We start from the raw sequence: 21,217 nt of genomic DNA, 5'->3' as shown, positions 1-21,217 counted from the left end.
TTCTGGAAGGTCGCACCACCTTCCGGGGGTGGCGGGGCGTCCCGGTGGCGCTCCGGCCAGGTTTGGGCCCGCCTGCGAGCCGTCGCTCCGCCCCGGCTGCGGATTGGCCCCTGGCGTGGCGCGGCGTGGGTCCGGCGACCATTGTAGAGTCCGGGGCTGCTGCGGTCTCCGCTCCGGTTCCGCCGGCCGCTCATTGGTCCAGAGCGGGACAAATCGCTCCGCCCCCGGCGGGTGGGGGCACTGCAGGAGCCGACCCGGTGCCCCGCCTTCCCGGCCGCGGATTGGCCCGCGACAGGACCCGTCGGTCGCGCTGGGGTCTGGGAAGGAGAGAAAATGGCGGCGGAACCGAGCAAGACCGAAATCCAGACTCTTTTTAAGCGGCTTCGCGGGATTCCGACCAACAAGGTGCGCGAGCGGGAGGCGCGCGGGGTCCGGCGCCGGCGGAGATGGGATTCTCCCGTCTCCCCTGGGGCCTGAGGGAGGGAGAGGGGCGGGCGTGGGCTGTTTCCCTGGCGTGTCAGCGCCCGGCCTCGACTCGGGGCCCCTGACCATTGGCTCATCGCCTCCTCCACCCAGGCCTGCTTCGACTGTGGCGCCAAGAATCCGAGTTGGGCCAGCATCACATATGGTGTTTTCTTGTGCATTGACTGCTCCGGGGTGCACCGCTCCCTGGGCGTTCATCTCAGCTTCATCAGGTGGGGTCATCTTGCGGCTGCTGTGCTTCTACTCGGCCGGCCGGGGCTGTGTGCTCAGTAAGGGAGAATAGCTGCCTCGACTGCCCGGCCAGGGAGGGGTCCGGTGGACCAGCACCGGAGGGAGCCGCCTGTGTGGGCCCCTTGTCACATAGGCAGTTTGTCTCCGTGTCTGGGTTAAAATATCCTTCTTTTCTGTTGGTTAAATTTGACACTCAGAGTATTCATTTCGGGGGAAAAGTTAGCTGCACTGACCTTATTGCTGAATGTTGGTCGAGTATGTCTGAAGTGAGACTATGACTGTCCTTAAGGGGAAAGCCAAATCCAAGCTTGAGTGCCTGAGAATTCGACCCCGTTTTGGATCTGGAAAATAATTAGCACCTTTTTGACTAGACAATTGAAGAGCAAACTTTTTCATAGACAAGTTAGAGTGGAGGAAGTAGGGTGGTGGCTGATTAATGTTTCCTGGGCGCCTACTGAAGCTCCAGGCCAAATGACAGGTATGGGTCTGCCAGGGAAGCGTCTCCTGATACCTGCTGGTGGGTGACACGCAGCCCTTGCACACAGGTCCACAGAGTTGGATTCCAACTGGAACTGGTTCCAGCTGAGGTGTATGCAGGTCGGCGGCAATGCCAACGCGGTAAAGCTCCTTCTTACCATCTTCCCCGCTCCCATTCTTCTGCTTGGGTACTAACTTTACAGTGTCTTCCTAGGAGGCCCTGTCACTATCTCTTTTCAGAGGATTTTCTGGTCTATACCAACACTGCACACTATTCTCTAAACTTGGAAATTGGTTATAGTTCTTCTCAAATAGGCTTTGGATTCAACAAAACTGGACAGACGTTCTTGGGGGAAAGGCTAAGGGAGTTGGGGCCTCCACAGTCATCCAGATCTTGTGAGCCTAGATGAAGGACGGGCACAGTGGGTATGGCATGCTATCCTCAGGCAGGGTTGAGTGAGGGCTGAGGTTCAGTCAGTCATCTCTGAGGATGGGAGGTTGTTTTTCTGCAGGAATTTCTGAGGAACTTTACCTCTGTGAAAAACTGCCTGTGTCAGTAGGGTGTATTATCATGTGTAAATAATAATTGGACTGTTACAAGGAGGTGCCTCTTTTGCTTTGGGGGAATCACCTCTAGCATACTCTCCTCTCTTCTTTGCTCCCCAGACAGCTTTCTTCCGCCAACATGGATGTACAGCCAGTGATGCCAACACCAAATATAATAGCCGAGCTGCCCAGATGTATCGGGAAAAGATCCGGCAGCTGGGGAGTGCAGCCCTGGCTAGGCATGGCACTGATGTAAGTGCCTGTTCCCTGGGGGCTAGGGTCGTGGGGTGAGTGGGAATATTCAGAGCCCTGTGTTTCAAGGGTGTCTTCTTCCCTCTAGCTTTGGATAGACAATATGAGTAGTGCTCCCAGTCACTCCCCAGAGAAGAAGGACTCTGATTTCTTCACGGAACACACTCAAGTGAGTGCCCACAAGGAATGTTTCTCATGATGTTGGCAGGTGGTTTACTTAACCAAGGCCAAGGCCTTCTGTGATCATGGGCATGGAGTCCATTCACCTTGGTGTAATACTTCAGACAGAGTATCTGGGGCCCACTGCTTGGTAGGTCCAGATGTTTCTTTCTCTCATGAGTAGGCGTACAGTATGGCCCTCCTAAGGAATGGACCCCTGTAAACTGGGATAGTAGGGAGGAGGGCCAGCTTCTTGAGGGCTCAAAAGATGTCAGGAGTTCCAGACAACTTTTCCTGGATTCTTTCCCCATAAGAAAGCCACTGCAGTTGGGGACAAGGAAAGGATTCTCTCATCAGCAACCTACCCCTGGGAGGAGGTTTCCCATCTACTGGCACTGGGTGCTGAAGTCAGACTCTCTTAGTTTGAATTCCTGCTCCTCCTGTCTTTAGCATTTCTAGGATGGTGGCTAAGTCACTTTACCTGTCAAAACCTGAGTCTCTAAAAGAGATGTATCTACCTCAGAGGGTTTGTTGTGATCATTGAATGTATTTATACGTGAAAAGCCATTAGACTTGTGCTTGGCATGTGGTAAGTGCCTAATAGTTGTTAGTCGTGAAATTAGGGGAACAGGCTCTGGCTGTAAGTAAATAGTGGAAGGGTGGAGGTGACTGTTAATTTCCTGTTTCTTTCTTCCATAGTCAACAGCAGTAGTCATTAAATTCTAGTCTCCTTTTCTCATGGGCTTGGAGGAGAGCTTATACCCACAAGGTACCTTTAGATTCTTCATACACCTTGCCAGTAGGAATAGCTCATCAAAGCTTCTGTGATCTGGCCTCTTTTTCAGCCCCCTGCCTGGAAAGAACCAGCCCCTGACCTAGCAGAGACCCAGGAGCTAGCCCCTTCTACAGAGATCAGTAGCCTGGCACGTGAGTTCAGTCTGGATTTCAACCAAGTGCCCTAGTCTTGGCAAAGGACTTGGAGCTAAGAATGGGACACCTGGCCAAGGGGATAAAAGTATGTGTATGTGTGGGGTTCCTATATTTCTGAGTGGGCTAGGATTCATTTCAATCCCTTGGAGGAAGTGGTAGGCATTCCTTTCATCTTTTGGTGGCCTCAGCAAGCTGAGGAAAGCCAGTCTTCCCTATTTTTGTCCCATCACTTCCCGTTTAGGGAAGCAAGCTTGTGCCTTAGACCTAATTCCCACCATTGCATCCACAGAGCCGGAGCACGGCCCCAACATGGACCTGCTTGGCACCTCACCCAAAGCCTCTCTAGGTCAGTATGCCACCTGGCGGGTGTGGGGTGACTGAGAGAGGGTGAGCCTCTAGGGCTCTTTTTGGATCTGGTGCTGCCTGGTCACGTGGACTGAGGCCCCAGGAAACTGAGCATTTGACCTCTCTGGAGTGGGGACTGGGATTGGATTGGTGGCTGTGGCCTCAACTGCAAGGACTTTAGCACCAGGGCCTTTGAATTGATGAACCTGGAAGCTGGTGTACAAGGCCTGGGGTCTGCCTCTGGATGTGGAGCTGGGTCTGGCCAAAGTGTGGGGAGCCAGGCTGGACACCTAACCCTGGGGTCTGAGGCAGGATTGGCCTGTCTGGTCCATTTCATGGGATAGGGGTGTAGGTCTCACAGCTGGAGGCAACGCTCCTTTCTCAGCTTGTCCTTGGCCTTTCAGCTCTTTTTTACTTTCCTTAGTGTTCTTTAGTCTCGGTTCAGGTTTGGACAGTATTTGCTGATCTCTGTTGTTCTGTTGACCCTTGGGGGTTGGGGCGGGAAGCTAATGGGATGACTGTGAAACCCCATGAGAAGGCTGGCGTGGCTTGGTCTAAAGTGAGACTCTAGAGCCCTCTGGGAAGAACTTTGGCCTCTGGGCTTGGGAGCTGTATGGAGGCTCTGGGGTGGGCCCCTTGTTAGCTGCAAGTCTTTTTCTCTAGAGTCCATGTGTCTGTCACCTAAAGGGGCCCTTCCTGCCAGAGGTAACCAACAGCTGTTTTGGGGATCTCAGCCCCTTGCATGTCAGCTCCCTGCCGTAGGAGCTGAGGCTGGCATTTAACATCTGCCTCCCTGCCTCGTAGTCTTTGTGTTGGTTCAGGGACTGTGACTATCTCTGGTGCTTTGGGTCTAGGTTCTTGTGTCAGTCTGCTGGGAGTCCGTAACCTCCCCTAACTTTGTCTGTCTTTGGCTTGGACTATCCTAATGCCGTTGGTTGGAACCGGTGGGTGGCAGCTTTGCCTTCCTCTGCCTGAAGCTGTTCTCTGTAGAAGCTCTTGCCAAGAAGCTGCATGGTATGGGTTGAGCTGCCGCCTCTGACCTCCCTTTGTGTTCACTCGTGCCCCGTCTTCTTTCTCACACAGAACCGAGAACCTCCCTCATTGGCAAGAAGAAGCCAGCAGCCGCTAAGAAAGGGGTAGGTGGAGAGAGGCAGTATGGTGGTGGTTAGGAGCTGGCATCAAATAGCTGGATTCACCCCTTGACCCTGCCGCTTACTGGCTGTATGACTTTAGCAAAGGTACTTTTCTGAGCTTTCTCTATGAAAGGGCTGTCAAGATGCCTGTCTTCAAGGGGCTCCTGGGAAGAGTCTGTGAGACTGTGCACATTGAGTGCCTGGCACATACTGGGCCTGGTCAGCCCTGAAGCTTCTGCTGTTGTGTGAGCCACCTCATGCCCAGCTCCAGCAGAACCACTGTTGTCCCTCTTGACCATGCTGGCTGGGCTCCTAGTTTTTACCTGAACTTAGGAAGGAATGCTTTCTTTGTGGGTGTGGCTAGAGGACCCACGCTTGGGAGGAAACCAAAGACATTTTGGTCGGCGAGACCCCCATCCCATGATTCTTCTCCCAGCTGGGTGCCAAGAAAGGCCTAGGGGCCCAGAAGGTGAGCAGCCAGAGCTTCAGTGAGATCGAGCGGCAGGCCCAGGTGGCAGAGAAGCTCCGTGAGCAGCAGGCAGCTGATGCCAAGAAGCAGGCTGAGGAGTCCATGTGAGTGTTTGCCAGAGGGGCCTCAGCTCCCGTGGGGTTGGGTGGGCAGGTAGGACAGGTCAGGATGGGTGTCTGCCCCTGACATGTTTGTTCCCTCCAAGGGTTGCCTCTATGCGCCTGGCCTACCAGGAACTCCAGATTGACCGTAAGAAGGAGGAGAAGAAGCTACAGAATCTGGAAGGGAAGAAGCGAGAACAGGCAGAGAGGTTGGGCATGGGCTTGGTGTCCCGCAGGTGAGGCTCAGCTCTGGGGTGTGGCAGGGAAGCGCCGCTGTTCTCCCCAGAGCCGCTGCAAATTCTTCCCAGCAGTTTGGGTTTTTAGGCTCAGTCTTCCTCCGAGGCTGAACAGATAGATGGGTTTTGCTTATTGTCTTAAAGTGGCCTAGTATAATGTTTGTCACAGAGTAGGTATATGCTTAGTGTTTGTTAAATGAAGGAAACACAGGATCAGATGCTTGTTTGATATACCCAAGAGGGTAGGGTGTGTTGTGTAATGGGGGTGCTAATGGCACTTTTGGTGGGACATATCTTTATTTTTCAAGACCTCCCTAAGAATTACAAGGCTTTTAGGATTCTTAATCCCTGTCCACTAAAGGCCATTGCTGCCAGACACGCTAACGCCTGGAAATACCCCCAGACAATGCCCTTTGGCATTGACAATATCCTTCCTATTTCAGGACCACTGGGTTTGTGTTGCTGTGGTTTCTTAAAAACAAAACAAAGACTGCAAACCAGTTCTATTGTGCATTTTGTTTGCTTTACACTGAGAGCTCACGTTTAGAGATTTCGGTAACACTAGACTTTTGATCTCGCTTAAAAATCGGAACATCGGACAGCACTGGGGCCAGCAATCTTGGCTACAGCGGCTTGTGCTAAGTGCTGGCTGTTTCTTTCGAGGGGGTGTGAGCTCTGCCATTGGCTTTATTTACTTAAATACAACAGTCCTGTGCAGGAGGTATTACTATGTCTTCTTACAGGTGAGAGAATTGACTTATAGCAAGTAAGCAACTTGCCCGAAGCCCATGAATCTAGTAATTGGCACCACTAGATTTTGAACATAGAACTACTGATGGCAAATTCAGTATTCAGGGCCTTTATACTCCACTTCTCTGAAAGAAGATAAGGCTGGCTATTTCTGCTTAATCTTTCAGAACACGTACTAGTTAGATTTAAATTATTCCATTTCAGTCTGTGTGCTGCTTGTGTAACCCACAGCTAATCAGGGAAACATAAAATTTTATTCCCAGGAAGGACTTTAGATCTCCTCCCCTTCCCTGTTTTGGTCACAGGAATTACTGGGTTAAAGGGTATGAACAATTTTTTCAGCTGTTGTTTTCTTTTTTCTTTTTTTGCAGTGCAATAGAATCTTTATTTAAACTCTGCCAACTCTGTTTAATGCCCTATTGTAAAATATTCACTGTTTGGGGTTCTGTCAGCTAAAAGCTATAGTGTTTTTTTGTTTGTTTGTTTTTTGAGATATTTTTTAATGAGTTTACTTAAGTGAAATTAATCCTTAAAATGCCTCTGTGGAGCATGACACAGGACGAAAGTGAGGCATGAAGAGTTAGTACCTCTTGCCCAACTCACTGCCTCTTCTCACTGGGATACCATACAGCAGCCCCAGGGCTTCGTGCATATAGCCAGGCTGTGTACTTTGAAATACTTTCATCTTTCAAAAAAAAGGCGGGGTGGTGTAGGGGTTAGGACAATTAAGGACTCATTCTTTGATGCCATCGGACTCCTTTCCCTGGTTCTGGGGCATTTTTCATCTTTTCCATGTGTATGTGTTCATCTGGGTGAAGGATGCGGCTCATGATACAGCAAGTCTGCTGAGTTGTTTCTAAGGGCAAAAGAGCGCTATCATTTGGTGCACATCCTCATTAAAATTATAACAGGCAAACGGTGCTTTGTGAGGGAAGCCCTGCTTTGAGAAAGCAAAGCTGATGTGTGCACCGTTGAGGGTGTGCTCCAGCTCAGCGGGGTTCCTAGCACTCTCTGCTGGGTCTGGCCCTGTGCCTGTGCACAGGCAGGGGGAGACGGCTCTGGGTGATGCCCAGTGAAAGAGAACCCAGGTTTCTGCCAGCAGCTGGGCATCTTCTCTTGTGTAGTGACACTGTTGCTCACACCTGCCCTTGGGCCTGGCTCTGCTTGTCTCCACAGCTCTGTCTCCCACTCGGTGCTGTCTGAGATGCAGGTGATTGAGCAGGAAACCCCAGTGAGTGCAAAATCCTCCCGCTCGCAGCTGGACTTGTTTGATGATGTCGGTACTTTCGCCTCTGGACCCCCAAAGTAAGGCTGTGGTTGGGGTGCAGACTTGGCCACCATGTTCCTCATCAGGCTTCTCTGAGCTACTCTACTGTCTCACTAGGTACAAGGACAACCCCTTTTCCTTGGGGGAAAGTTTCAGTTCCCGCTGGGATACAGATACCGCCTGGGGTATGGACAGGATGGAGGAGAAGGAGCCAGAAGTGACCGTCTCAAGCATCCGGCCTATTTCAGAAAGGTGGAGTGGGCAGGGGCAACACTGTCCAGTAGGATTTTTCTGTGGTGATGGAAATTCTGTACCTGCACTGTCCAGTGTGATGACCACTGACTGTGTGCCTACTGAGCTCCTCGGATGTGGCCATTGTAACTGAAGAACTGAAATTTGTAATTTAATTTTAATAAATCTAAGTAGCCACATGTGGCTAGTGGCTACCAGATTAGGTAGTACAGGAATTAGGCTTTGGTTTGAATTTTGCTTTATCATCACAGAAAGCCTAGCAGCTTCTTTTGTTCAAGATCTGTTTCTCTGGCAAGAGGGGCCTGATTTTGTGCTTCAGTCCTGAGCACTCAGGGGTATGTGTCTCTGGCCACCATGTTCCTTGTTTTTTTAAAAGCCTATTTTATGTCAGTCTGGGCAATGTTTAACAAATTACCCGCACAACATTTGTAAAATGGGGGACATAAGTAATGACTTCACAGGGCCGTTGGAAGGATTAAAAGTAATGAAACTTACAAAGCACCTAGGCCAGTGTCTCTGCTCGTCAGTGGTAGATAGGAGTGACCATACACTTTTAGGTCCACACTGGGATGCTTTTGAGAGTGGAAATGCCAGAAGAGTAGGTATAAACTCAGGCCAGCTGAGACATATGGTCACTGTAGTGTTAGGCCACTTGTAACTAGGAGTAGACTGGCAGTAGTGGTCCTAGGACGTCCGAGACTTTGACGAAGCTCTAGTGGTTTGGGGCAGAAGCCTAGTGCTCTCTAAACTGTATTTCCATGCCGCCTAGTAGAGTGAACGTAAGCTGTCTGTGCCTTGGCTTCGGTGTGGAGAAGAGAAGGGCCTTGTCCAGGGGAGAGGGCCCAGAGCCATAGCCAGATGGGCCATTGTAAGCATCCCCAGAAGGCCACTGGTGCTTCTTTTGGCCTCTGTTAGTAATGGGATTAGTAATACTAGGCTCTGACAGTAATGGGAAGGATCAGAGCTATCCCACATCCACCCCTCAGAGTCACAAACAGAAGGGAAGTGGAAAGCCGGAGCTCAGGCCTCGAGTCCAGTGAAGCACGTCAGAAATTTGCAGGAGCCAAAGCCATCTCATCGGACATGTTCTTTGGGCGGGAGGTGGATGCCGAGGTAAGTAGGGTTGTCCACCCTGAGCCTGGAGGCAGCAGGTGGAGTAAGAGTTTCCTCCTTGCCACTGCTTTGGGCTTTAGCACCAGGGTGTCTTGGCCGATAAGGAGTTCTTGACTCATCGGCCAAAAGATCTCCAGGTCTTTCCCTTTCTTCACCACAGCATGAAGCCAGGTCTCGTCTCCAGCAGCTCTCGGGTAGTAGTGCCATCAGCTCTTCTGACCTCTTCGGGGACATGGATGGAGCTCATGGAGCAGGTAGGGCCCTGGCGGTAAGGTGCATGCCAGGCAAGGCCCGTGGGCAGAGCTAGAGGGCCCTGTGGGCTGGGAAGGGCTTCCTGCAGGGCTTCCAGACCACCCTTTCCCTTGCTTTTACAGGTAGCGTATCTCTGGGCAACGTTCTCCCCACAGCTGACATTGCCCAGTTTAAGCAGGGTGTCAAGTCTGTGGCCGGGAAGATGGCTGTGCTGGCCAATGGCGTGATGAATTCTTTGCAGGTGAGGCTGGGGCTGCTTGACCTGGGGCGGGAGGGTAAAGCGCTATAGAGTAGTGCTTGGGGGTTGGCCGCCTCCACCACATCCAGACACTGCTGCTGGGTAGCTCCTGAGCCTGAAAGAGAGCCTTTTCTTTTCCTGGAGAGGCAGCTTCCTTCCTTTGAGCTTGGTACCAGGGCTCGGCCTCCCTAAGATGCTGCCATGTCTGCACGGATTTCCACAGCCTTGTCACCTTACTTCTCTCTCTCCTCCCTCCCCAGCTTCGAGATTAGGCAGGGCTTCCCCCTTGGGATCTGGTCACAACCCCTTTCCTGAGTCACAATAAAATACAAAACAGTCTCTGCCATGTGAGATTGGCGCCCGATTCCCCGGAGTACCCTAGTCTTGCAGGGGCGTGTTGCAGGAAAGCTGCAGGTGAGAGACTGACTTTGTTTTTTCTTTCCCCATCCCCAGGATCGCTATGGTTCCTACTGATCCAGGTGCCACGGCTCAGGCATATGGTGGCGACAACAGCAAAACCCCCATGATTCCAAGGCCAGGGGCGCTTGCCTTGTGGAAGCTGGGGAGGAATTGTTACTATATATGTGTTGTGTGTGAGTGGGGTGGCCTTTGAGGATCTCGGGTGAGGGGGATGGGTGGTTCCAGCCTTGACCTCAGCCTGTAGACTGAGCCCTTTTATTCTCCTCCCCTCACACCCCCTCCCCTGTGTGCTAGATTACTGTCCTCTGGTCCTGCCCCCAAGCTGCTGCTCGTCCTGCCACACTGGGAGCGAGGGGAGGAGTTTCCTCAGGAGGGTTTATTCTGGGCCCAGCCCTTCCCCAAGTAGGGAAAGTGAGAAGTGTAAGGCTTTTTGGCCAGCTCTAGGATCCTTCCAGGTTGTCTGGGGTTTGGTCCCCGTCCTCTGGAACCAGTGGGCAGGTCTAGAAAGAGTTCTGCTATAGACCAGCCCCAGGGTAGGGAGGCTGCTCCAGTGGCCTCTTCTGGGTGCCAGGAGAGGGCAGGGGAGGGGAAGGACCTTCGTCTGGGCCTTCTTAAGGGCTAGAAACTTTACCCACTACTGAAAGGTTTCATTTGGGATCAGACTTGAGGCCCGAGTGATCTTCTCCTGTCTCACCACCCCTTTTTACAGTGATCACTTGAGGGATACTTCTCCTGGGTGTCTCGGAGTCCTTCCATACCATCTATTGTGGAGCACAGGACCCTCTGTCCCTTCTTCCCCTGCTTGGTGTGGCCATGGTGGGTCTCATCTGCCCTGTGCCCTGCTCTGGATGCTGTGAGCGTAATGCTGGCCAAGGAAGCAGAGGACATGAGGGACAGAAACAGGCTCTTGGGGCTCAACTTTCTTCTGTGTCATCCTGGTCTTAGGGGGGCCTGGACAGCACCCCACCACTGAGAGCTTGAGGCACCTACAGAGCTGCACGCCTTGCCCCCTGGCCACTAGGCCATGTACTGTGTCATCCTTGGTGCCATCTTCCCCTGCTGTGCTGACAGTCTGGGCCCACCCTGCCCCCTGTGGGTTTGGGGCTGGGCTCCCAAGCAACACAGACCATTCTTCCCTACCTCCCCCCCCCCCCCCCCCCCGCAAAGGGACTTGACTTTCTTTCTGGACTGTTTGTATTGAAACAGAGTGGTGTCAAATAAAGCCTTGACAGGGCCCAGGGCCACTGTTGATCTGAGTCAAGTAGTGTCCTCTCTGGATCCTTGCCTCCCTGCCGAGCGCAGGCCCCTGGCCTCACTCTCTGGGCTCCCACCGATATGGGTAGGGCGTCGGTGCTGAAGCTGAGGGCACTCTCTCCAGGGCCTCCAGCTTGTCTCTTCTCTGAAAGCCAAAGGCCCCTGGCTCCTTGGCCCTGTGCTGCCGCGAGGTCCGGTGCAGCCTCGACCTCACCACCCTGTTGCACGCGGAGGAAAGAGCTGGTGTTAGTTGGCCCTTTAACTCATCTACTGAGCCATACTGCTGTGGGCAGGTGAGCAGCCTAGCAGCTCTGGACCTCATCCCAGCAGTCGGCTTGACTGGGGTGTGTTTCTCAGTGGAGTTTAAAGACAAATGAAATGTACAGCCTTAATGGAACCATTTTAAATCCAGGAAGAAAGGGTGTGTGTGTGTATTATCCCCGGGCTTGGCAACTCTTTTCCCTTGTAGGGACTCCTGGAATACATATGGCACCTTAGGGGTCCTCAGGGTACAGGTATAAACCACTGGTCTGGGAGATGGATGATTAGAAAGGATGGGCAGAGGGGGCCATGGGGACTTTTAGTTATTGATTTCCAAAGTGTGGGTCTGGGCCTCCGGCTCTGGAGTCCTCTGGAGGGTTCGTAATCCAGATTTCTGTGCCCCACTGCAAGCTGGAACTTGGTTAACTTGCATCGTAAACAAGCTCCCCATGTGATTCGGATGCACACCAGGATTTCTGAGCTGTCAATCAGCCAGAGGCTGGAGAGGAGGATGGGCCTGGAGAGTTCACGTGACTTGGAGCTTCAGTAGGACTGGAACTTCCAGCTCTGGCCTGGCACTCCGGGGCTCTGGGAGCCAGTTCCTGAAACTATTTAGGGGGGCTTGTCTGGGCAGGGATGAGCCCAGGATAATGTGTGTGCCCAGTGAGATGACCCCTGGCTTAGGAGGCAGGCTGCTCTGCTTGGGTCCCTGAGTGGCTTTTACTTTCTAGACAACTGCCCATTTCAGGAACTTGAAGACCACCTGTCCTTAACCTTCCTCCAGTCTTGGCTGGAAGCTTGTCTTCCTCAGGCCTGTCCACAGCTGCATCCCCACTGTCCCAGTCTCGAGCAGCTGCTTAACAAATGTTTAATGAAACTCTGGCTAGAAGATTCTGCAGTGCTAACCCTTTGGGATCAGCGTCTTTCGAGTTCTGAACCTGGCCTCGAACCCTCTGGGCTTGTTTTCTGAAGGCCCATTCCAGCTGTGAGCATCTTTCCTTTGAGAGGCTGCTGTCCTGTGCCTGAGTTGAGTCCCTCTTGGCTCATCTGAGGCTCGTCTCCAGGCTTGAGTGGTCCCCTGGCCCCTGCCTCCCAGTCCTGCTAGGATAGCTGGGACTCAGCACCCAAAACCCAAACTCGCCCCTTCCCTTCACCCGCTCAGTGTAGTGGCTTTAGACTCACCACTTACTGGATACAAGGGACTTTATTCATTTAACATACTTAACTATTAGACACAGAGGAGACTTGAAGCAGTTTTTGAAAGTGGAATTGTCTTCTTGCCTACCCTTCATCCTATCATGGTAGTGGCTCTTCCTCCAGCAGAAGGCCACCATGTTTATGTCCACCCCATACTTGCATCACTGGTGTTGCCCGTGACCATGCAAGGCCCTGCATGGTTATTCATGGTCTCTCCCCTTCCTGGAGTTGCTGGGAGGAGACCACCTTTATGTGGGGACTGTCAGCAAAAGACTAAAGCCAAGTCACCTCCTGGTGGCTTCAGCTCAGTCTGCTGTCAGCTTGGGGCCTGCCTAAAGCACAGAGGCTGACAGGGCCAAGGAGAGTAGGCCGTTACTTTTCAGGGTCACTGCTTGGCTTGGCTGATACCAGAACCCCTCTGGCTGGTCTTTGGGCTTGGGCTGTTGTTATTCAAGCTTTTCACCAGCAGAGGGCAGCATGGCACAGGAGTGGGAGAGGAGGATGGCTGGGAGTCCCAAGGGCTAGGTAGGTGGGAGCTGGATACAGGCGTTGTGGACAGGACCCTTCAGACTCAAGTCTCGGACTCGTCCGTCTCTTCAGTGGAGCCATCGCTCTCTGCATCCATCTTGCGGGCATGATGGAGGGGTCTCCAGGGGGAGCCAACCCGGGGAGGGGTTCGGGAAGGCAGGCAGCTGGCCTCTGGATTGGCAGTGGCCGAGTTGACCAGGCCTGGGATCTGGACAAGCCTGAAGGAGGGAAGAAGCCCAGAAGGCAGCCAGGTGTTTCCTTTCTAGAGACCAGGACCTCCATGCTCACTCTTGAATCTGGATGAAACCATGGGCTGTATTCCCAAAGGACTCAAAGAGAGGCTACCTCTGGCCTCTGCTGGTGCCCAAACCCTTCCCTGAATGATGGGGATGTTGCGGACAAGCACTGTCACCCACAATAGGACACTGCCAGGTCCGACTGAGGTATAGCCTTCCCACAAGGGGGCAGCCTCTTCCCACCTGACACTTACAGTCGTTCCAGCTCCTCATCCATGGCTGGGTCGTGCATTAGGTCTCCTTTGTCAGGCAAAGCTCCTAGGACAAAATTGGGGGGCACAAAACTTACTCTGAGTGTCTTTCAGGCAGGCTCCAGTCAGCTCCATTCCCAGCAGGTGCCTCCATGCCCCTCACCTTCATGTCTACCTACTCTGCTGACCCGGGGAGGGCTGATCTAAAAGATTTAAGAAAGAGCTCTTTCTAAAAAAAATTTAAAGTAGGTTCCACACCCAGCATGGAGCCCAACTCAGGGCTTGAGCTCACGACTCTTGAGATCAAGACCTGAGCTGAGATCAAGAGTTGGACACAACCGACTGAGCCCCTTGGTGCACCCTAAGGTGTCCCTTAAAAAAAAATTCTTTTTAGGGGCGCCTGGGTGGCTCCGTCGGTTGGGCGGCCGACTTCAGCTCAGGTCATGATCTCGCGGTCCGTGAGTTCGAGCACCGCGTCGGGCTCTGTGCTGACAGCTCAGAGCCTGGAGCCTGTTTCAGATTCTGCGTCTCCCTCTCTCTGACCCTCCCCCGTTCATGCTCTGTCTCAAAAATAGATAAACGTTAAAAAAAAAAGAGTCTAAAAAATTTTTCAAAAAAAAAATTCTTTTTATTTTTAAGTATAGTTGACACCCAATGTTACATTAGTTTCAGGTGTACAACATAGTGGGTCACCGTCTCTACACGTTATGCTGTGCTCACCACGAGTGTAGCTACCATCTGTCACCATACAGCACTATTCTAGTATCATTGACTGTGTTCCCTGTGCTGTCTTTCAATCCCGTGACTTGTTCAAGGGGAAGAGCTCTTAAGAAAAGTTTAAAACGAGAACTGCTGTGGGGGCAGGAAGTTGGGGCTACTAATAAATTCAGTGAACCTGTGCCTACCCTCTCCAACTCGGGACAAGAATCACAGCTATGAGATGTCCCCAAATCTCAAGGTCACTGCACCAACAGGGCAATCTCCTTCCAAGATTAGGTGGTGGGCTGTGAGCCGTGTAGGGGGCTCAGTTCCTTCCTTGAGTCCCCAGATACTGGGCTGAAAAGGAGCCAGAGACACAGAGTATGGGCCAGCTAATCCCCCCAAATCAGAAATTATCTAGTTTTGTGCCCCCAAATCAGAGTGACCTCACTTTGGAGACAGAATGGTTAATATTGGTGCCTTAGCTCCTCAAGATGGTCTCGGGGGTGAGAAGAGAAGGCTGGGTCAGAATCAGACCAAAGTCTTGCATGGCGGGGAGCTGCCAGGTGGGGGTGGGGGGTGGGGGGTGGGATCTGCCTCATCTCTGCTCAGCCGCAATCTCTCTGAGCTGGTTCCCTCAGCTACAAACCAAAGGAAGTAATGCTTTGATACTGGGGATGGTGAGAGGAGACAGTCTTGGCTATTCCTTGGAGCTGTTAACAGTGGAGGGAAGGGGGAGCTGAAGTCTGCAGATGGAAAGATTCTCGCCAGCAAACTGTTGAGGGGAAAAGCCCACTGGTGGTCAGGACATAGATCTGGCAGTTAACAATGCTGGTGTCCAGAAACCCACAATCTTAAACTTACCATCTGGCTCCAGTCCAATTCCCTACTTTTCCAGAGCTTTTCAGATGATGCCTCCTGGCCCCTTTTGCTCTTCCTTAGTGGTTTTCAAAGTGTGTCCCTCAGAGCCCTCTCATTTTGTGTGCATGAATGTGTGTGTGGTGGGGGGTGGGGGCGGGCGGGTGCCTTGAGGACTAAGGGAACAGGACAACCCTTCTCCACAACTGGCTCCACCCTGGGGATCTCCAGATCTCTAGTTCCTACACCGGAGATGCAGGTGAGGGCAATGCTCCTCTCCATCTCCCACTCAACCCAGCCCGGCATTAGTGTTGGTAAAAGTGGTTGACTGAGTGATTGCCCCCTTTTTTTTTTTTTTTAATTTTTTTTAATGTTTTATTTATTTTTGAGACAGAGAGAGACAGAGCATGAACAGGGGAGGGCCAGCGAGAGGGAGACACAGAATCTGAAACAGGCTCCAGGCTCCGAGCTGTCAGCACAGAGCCCGACGCGGGGCTTGAACTCACTGACCGTGAGATCATGACCTGAGCTGAAGTCGGCCACTTAACTGACTGAGCCACCCAGGCGCCCCTTAGTGATTGCCCTTTTTAAAGGCCCTAGAAAAAGCGAGCACGTGGGGTTAGTCCAGGCTGTGATCTTACCTAGTTAGCTTTTTCTTTCTCTTCCTATGATTGGTGGATTGGTGGACTGGGAGGCAGGGCAGTCAGTTACCTAGGTGTATGAAAGAAACCCTAAGCCAACCCCACCCGCTGTCCCCTTACTCTTGACTTCTGACTCCTATTTGCCTTTCTCCTCTGGTCCAGCCGGTGGTCTTGGCGACAGCGTCACTTAGCTGAGGGGTCCGTAGGCTCATGCACACCCCAAGCATCAACTCAGAATAACGAGGCTGCTAGGGAGCATCACGCCTCAGTGAGTCCTCCATCAGTCCTGCTGTGTGCATCCTGTGTGCATCCCCAGCAGGCTTCATACCACATAAGATCTAAAGCAACTAGTTTGTACTAGGCCTACAATGGCTGGCATTTAAAGAATGTTAAATTCCCTTCCCTTGACCTCATTCCCTCAAGTGGCCGGAGGAAGGGGAAGGTTATGTGTTCTTTGAGACTCAGGAACCTGGGGCCTCAAACACACCTGGATACCTCTTGAAGAGCGAGACAAATAACAATCCCTCCAGCTCTGGTGGATGGTGGCCGGGTGGCTCTTCCCTTGGGAGAGCAGCAGGTGTGAGAGGGAGAAGAGTGGGGTGGGTGGAGAAGGCCAGCCAGTGAGAATAGATGACAGACAGGAAAAACTAGGCCAGTACAGTCCTCTCTCTCACCCCCCTTTTTTGCTCCCTTTCAGATTAATCAGGTTTTTTGTTTTTGTTTTTTCTTTTTCTTTTTTCTTTCCAGCTGGGAAAAAAGGCCTCCCCAGACACACCTTTGCCCTGCTTACAAATGGGATTCAGGTCTCTTTGATATATAATCTCCAAAGCCACCGAGTAAATAGCCCTGTGTCTGCCCAACCTGCAGGCCACTCCCCAAAGCAGAGCTGGGGATTCTCTGGGGAGGGGCCGGCCACACCTCTGCCACGGAGAGGCTGCTTCATGTCGGGGCAGGGCTTTGGGCGGGGAAGGCTGTCCCCTACCATGGGAGTGTGAGAGGCCTAAGAGGGCACAGTCTTTCTTGTGCATGTTCTGGCTCCCTAGGTCTCAGAGTCTGGCCCTGAGAAGTCACGGTGCAGGTGGTGATGTCCCCCCTCCTTCATGGGACCATGTCTGCCAATAGCGGCTGGCTCCTACGTGGCTTAGTATTGGGGGAGCAGGAAAGGCTAGCCATAGCTGGCTCTGGCTTACCCAGGGCTTGGTTGATTCCATGATGCTTTGAAAGAGCCACAAGGAATCCATAGAAGGTCAGTCTCTGAACGTTGCTTAGTACCTCTTTGACAAGTGCTGGGGGTGGACAGCTAGAAGGGAGAATACAGATACGAGATTCAAAGACTAGCAAGTCTGACATCTTTTCATCCATACTTTAAGGCTTAGGAGGATGCCCAAAGCTGGGACTGAGGGACCCTGTGTTCCCTGGGGGTCCTAAAACCCTGGAGGAACATGGCAGATCTCTAGAAGCAAGGCCTTGACTGTGGACAGAAAGGGCTGGCATGTTGCCTAACTGGTGCTTTCACTAGGGGAGTGGGAGGGAGGGAACAGGGAAGAGGCAATGGATGGCAACCACATCTTGGAGGAGACCACAAACTGGCTGCTCTGTCTCTAAGGAGACTTTGTGCTACACGGGACAGCTTAACCCTCCCTCTCTGCAGAGTGAATTCTTTGTACAGTGAATGTTTTCCCCTTCTCTCTACAAAGCTAAGGCCAATCTATCTCCTGGCAAGGAGAAGGGGCCCAAGCTGGTCATCTACAGCTTGGAAGTGGAAGTGATCTTCCCTAAGTGAGCCACCTGGGATGTTGTTTGGTCAACAGCCTGGTCTGGGGCAGATGGCACTGTCCTCATTTATATATGACCATCAAGGGCTCTAGAAGCCCCGGATCCATCAGAACATCTGCTAGAGACCTGTTCCAGAGCCAGCAGCCCACAGTCCCTGGGGCTGAGGTGGGGGGTCTACGTACCCATTTCTTACCTGTATTTGTGCCGGTCACACAAGTTCTCCAGGCACTGGTAGAACAGTGATGCCTCCACTCCCTCCAACATACTAGCCTCGCCCAAGGTAGGTCGCTGGCGGTGTTGCCCACTGGATGATGTTGGCACAATCACTGTGTTGGGGTTCTTGCCTGCCAGCAGGTCCTGATAGATGGCAGCTACACTCTCCAGGAATTCTGAGTACCATGATTGGGGGGGGGGGGGAGGGGTGGGCAGGTCAGGCAAGGAGGACACACTTCATCCCTTCACTCGATCCTTCCTTTCCTATTAACTCAGCTCCTCCCCAGCCTTGGCGCTCAGTGCTTGGTGGCTGGGAGCAGGAGCCCTCAACCTCATGTGACCACCGCACTCATGAGCAATGATATGAACGTGTGTTTCAGCTCAGTGTCCCTCCTCCGGGGACTTGTTCCTAGACCAAGTAGAGGCCCTATTACATACTTTCAGAGCACCCTGTGCTTCTTTGTAGCACTTTTCCAACCATGAATTTTCTGAATAATTATTTGTTTGCTCTGCCTTCCAGCTGGAGTGGAAGATCCGTGTATAAAGGTAGGGATTGTGCCTTGTCAGCCTTCCTGCCCCAGCACCTAACACAGTGCTGGGCACATATTAAATTCTATACATACTTTTTTTTTAATGTTTCTTTATTTTTTAGAGAGAGAAAGAGAGAGAGAGAGAGAGCGTGAGCACAAGAGCAGGGGGAGGGGCAGAGAGAGAGGGAGACATAGAATCTGAAGCAGGCTCCAGGCCTGAGCTGTCAGCACAGAGCCCGATGTGGGGCTTGAACTCACAAGCGTGAGATCATGACCTGAGCCGTAGTCGGAAGCTCAACTGACTGAGCCACCCAGGCGCCCTACATGTACTCTTTAAAGAGCTAACGTGTGCACACTTCCACTGGTGAGCCCCATCTCCCTTGCGAGGCCACTTGCTTCTCTGACTCCGGAAAGCATGGCGGAATACCAGGGTGGAAAAGAACGCCACAAGCTGCTCATTTGTTACACATTTGGAAGTGTTTGCAAATGTTAGAAGTCGAGCCAGTGTTAGTAACCAGTGACTTGTGGCCCATTTCACTGCTGACTGGCACACACTGCTGCTGGCCGGTCCTGGGGCATTGCGAGAAGGCCCGGAAGGATCTCCCAGACACAGCTCCTCCTTCTCCAGGGCCCAGGAGCTTCAGGGAAATGGGAAATAGATGCCTGCAGCTGTTAAGAGCAGGTGGCAAGACCCCAGGCTCCAGCCCCTGCCGGTTCAGGCCCTTGGGCTGCCATCAAGAAAACAGAATGTGGCGCCTGAGAGAGGCCAGGGCTGGCTGGGGCCACCGGTTGGCAGGGAGGCCATGTCCAGGCTCCAAGGACAGCCTTCTGTTTACTGGAAGAGCCCGTTTGAAACAAGTTTGTTTACGGACACAGTCAGCAATTTCTGAACCCGACACTCCATTAGATGTCGTTGTGTGCTCTGTGGGAGCTGGTGTCCGTTTGTATTTATTCATCTATTTCTATTACACCTGATTCCAGAAAGGATTTAAGGGCACAGCTGGTGTGTATGGGGAGCAGAACGGGCATGTGAGTGAGACAGGACTGGTGTCTGCTTATTAAAGTTGTGTGGGTGGGAGGATGTGTGCCCACACACGGGAGTCGGGGCCAAGGGAGATCACTGCCCCCTGGCGGCAGTGATACAGCACAGCACCTAAGAGGACCGGCTCTGGAATGGGCCCTCCGTTCGGGTCTGGGCTCCACCACTCACTAGCTCTGAGACTTTGGCTCCTCACCTCTAAGCTTATCTCTGACAGGACCCATCTCTTAGGGCTGTCATAAGGATTAAAGTCAGTGCTCTGCCTGGCACATGGTAAGTTCTCGATAAATGGTGCATCTGTTGCGTACTGTTACAGTAGCGTGCATTGTTCTAGTCATTGCCATTATCACCCAGGTGGATTTGCCGCACTGCTGACTGCAAACACGGTGGTCTTCCGTGACTTGAGGAGGCGGAGAGAGTAGGCTCCGCAGACTGAATCTTGTGACCACCTGTGGGAACTAGACATCCTGCCCGGGCCCCGTGGCGAAGCATGTCTCCACCGAAGGGAGTGGGGGAGGGAAATGTGTGTGCCAGGCACCAGATGGAAAGGGTACCAGGGCAGGACAGGCAGATGTGGCCCTGGCAGGAGCCACATGGGGCCCTGGAAAGCTCTCACCTGAGTAGTAAAACTGGATCTGGAAGGCAAAAAGGAAATCTGAAAAAGACATCAAGCAGTCCATGGTGTCATCCATGAGCACAATCCTGAGGGGGGAAAGAGAGAGAAGATGTGAGAGAATGTGTCTGGGGGTGGGGATGGGGAGCACGTCGGTGAGCTCCTTCTGGGGCTACAGTCTTTCTTGGGGCAGCAAGACACTCGGGAAAGGTCCCCAAAGCCAGCTCCTCCCAGTCACCTCACTTCTCCATCACTTGGGCTCTGCCACCAAGCTGAACTGAGCACACGACCAAGGACAGGCTCCCGGGTCAGTCTCCGTGGCACCAGCTAGCGGATGGAGCATGGGGAGGAAGGAGGCGGGGGGCAGCAAGGAGAGGTGCAACTGTAATACAGCCAAGATTTCTTTTCATATACTTAAGCAGTAAATCCTTTCATCCAGCAGTGAGGACCATTTACTTCAGAATAAATACAACTGGGCAGAAAAGGCAAAAAGAACAGCCAGGAAGCTTAAAGGGGTCTTGGCAAGTGGCACTGAGATTTAATAAGCTTCCAAGGGCCTAAGCGACTACAGGCACCTCCGTCCTGGGACACAGAAGGCAGACAAGGGAAGAGGGTAGAGAGCTACCGGGGCCTGTGCACTTGAGAGGGTCAAAGAACACACCCCGTCTTGTGACGCTGTGGCGGCCATGCCTCTCCTTGCTCTCTGCTCCCACAAGCGGACCACCCCCTGGGTTCTCATCTCCAGGCCCTCCCACCTCATAGGAAGAAAACCATCTGACTGATCAGACCATGGCCATGTTTATACCGTGCTCAGGGTCTCATCCAGGAGGGCGCAGGAAGGGAAGGAAATTAGCACTTGCTGGGCTCTATCCATGTGCCAGGCAGGGTGCCAAAGCTATCTGCTGATGGGGAGAGGGGCCCCCAACCTGTTTCTGACTGGCCCGACTGGCCCGACTGGCCTTATCTTTCCTTTTTTACAAAATTGTTTTATTCTGCTCTCTTGTGTATTTTTGTTAATCTTTACCTCCTTGTGTCAGAGGATCCCCAAACTGGCACCTGGATCAGCTCCGGAGACAGCCAGCCAGCACTGCTCACCTCGGGGGGGTGGGGGGGTGGGGGGGGCTTTAGAGGGAATATAACGTAAGGTGCCCCTGCAACTATGCAAGGCAGCTGGCCCTGGTTTCAGATCTCCGCGGAGAGAGAAAATGCTCCTATATCTAGTCTGTCTGTCTGTCTGTCTGTCTGTCTGAATTAATTATTAAGGTAGGCTCCACGCCCAGCATGGGGCTTGAACACACAACCTTGAGACCAAGACCTGAGCTGAGATCGAGAGTCGGATGCTTAACTTACTGAGCCATCCAGGTGCCCCTCTTAGTCTTTAGTTCTAATGACGACAACAATAGAAGCAGCATGTACTGAGTACCTACTTCATAGCAGGCAACTGTGCAAGGTATTTAACTATATTAA

General features: G+C 52.5%; 2 protein-coding genes across 7 annotated transcripts in view; one reads left to right on the top strand and one right to left on the bottom strand.

The window, feature by feature from the left end:
* The first annotated feature begins 288 nt into the window (after positions 1–288).
* Positions 289–10,915, top strand: ARFGAP2 (ADP ribosylation factor GTPase activating protein 2). Of its 3 annotated transcripts, XR_001510285.2 has the most exons (18): positions 289–405; positions 577–695; positions 1,260–1,332; positions 1,858–1,989; positions 2,078–2,158; positions 2,994–3,075; positions 3,368–3,424; positions 4,087–4,128; positions 4,507–4,559; positions 4,993–5,129; positions 5,231–5,362; positions 7,289–7,417; positions 7,497–7,631; positions 8,618–8,744; positions 8,905–8,998; positions 9,119–9,237; positions 9,688–9,827; positions 10,364–10,915. XR_001510285.2 is itself a non-coding variant. In XM_007082126.3 (17 exons), the coding sequence occupies exons 1-17, from the start codon at positions 334–336 to the stop codon at positions 9,706–9,708; spliced, it is 1,605 nt and encodes a 534-aa protein (XP_007082188.1). In that variant the 5' UTR covers positions 289–333; the 3' UTR covers positions 9,709–10,915. The 3 variants fall into 3 exon arrangements, 2 of the variants coding, with proteins under 2 accessions (XP_007082188.1, XP_007082190.1); XM_007082126.3 differs by having other exon boundaries at positions 9,688–10,915; XM_007082128.3 differs by lacking the exon at positions 4,087–4,128 and having other exon boundaries at positions 290–405; positions 9,688–10,915.
* The window catches only part of CD1H11orf49 (chromosome D1 C11orf49 homolog), a 199,086-nt gene continuing 188,714 nt past the window's right edge, over positions 10,846–21,217 (bottom strand). Inside the window, exons 5-9 of one of the 4 annotated variants that reach the window (XM_007082131.3) lie at positions 19,754–19,839; positions 17,549–17,744; positions 16,770–16,879; positions 13,385–13,448; positions 10,846–11,126 (exon numbers count right to left, since the gene is read on the bottom strand). In XM_007082131.3, coding sequence (XP_007082193.2) covers positions 10,967–11,126; positions 13,385–13,448; positions 16,770–16,879; positions 17,549–17,744; positions 19,754–19,839 — 616 coding nt within the window. In that variant the 3' untranslated portion in view covers positions 10,846–10,966. Of the gene's footprint in view, positions 11,127–11,625; positions 13,113–13,373; positions 13,449–16,769; positions 16,880–17,548; positions 17,745–19,753; positions 19,840–21,217 lie in introns of those variants that run through there. The other 3 variants (XM_042957393.1, XM_007082130.3, XM_007082133.3) reach the window with 3 other exon arrangements.

The sequence above is a fragment of the Panthera tigris genome, chromosome D1, assembly GCF_018350195.1.
Source record: "Panthera tigris isolate Pti1 chromosome D1, P.tigris_Pti1_mat1.1, whole genome shotgun sequence".
NCBI lineage: Eukaryota > Metazoa > Chordata > Mammalia > Carnivora > Felidae > Panthera > Panthera tigris.
This window is presented reverse-complemented; position numbering and strand designations above follow the sequence as displayed.

Excerpts from the sequence above, each read along its gene's own strand:
- ARFGAP2 (XM_007082126.3), top strand. The coding sequence starts at position 334 with ATGGCGGCGGAACCGAGCAAGACCGAAATCCAGACTCTTTTTAAGCGG. Across the intron at positions 406-576 it reads GCGGGATTCCGACCAACAAG|GCCTGCTTCGACTGTGGCGC; the intron begins GTGCGCGAGCGG and ends TCCTCCACCCAG. Across the intron at positions 9,238-9,687 it reads GCGTGATGAATTCTTTGCAG|GATCGCTATGGTTCCTACTG; the intron begins GTGAGGCTGGGG and ends CCCCATCCCCAG.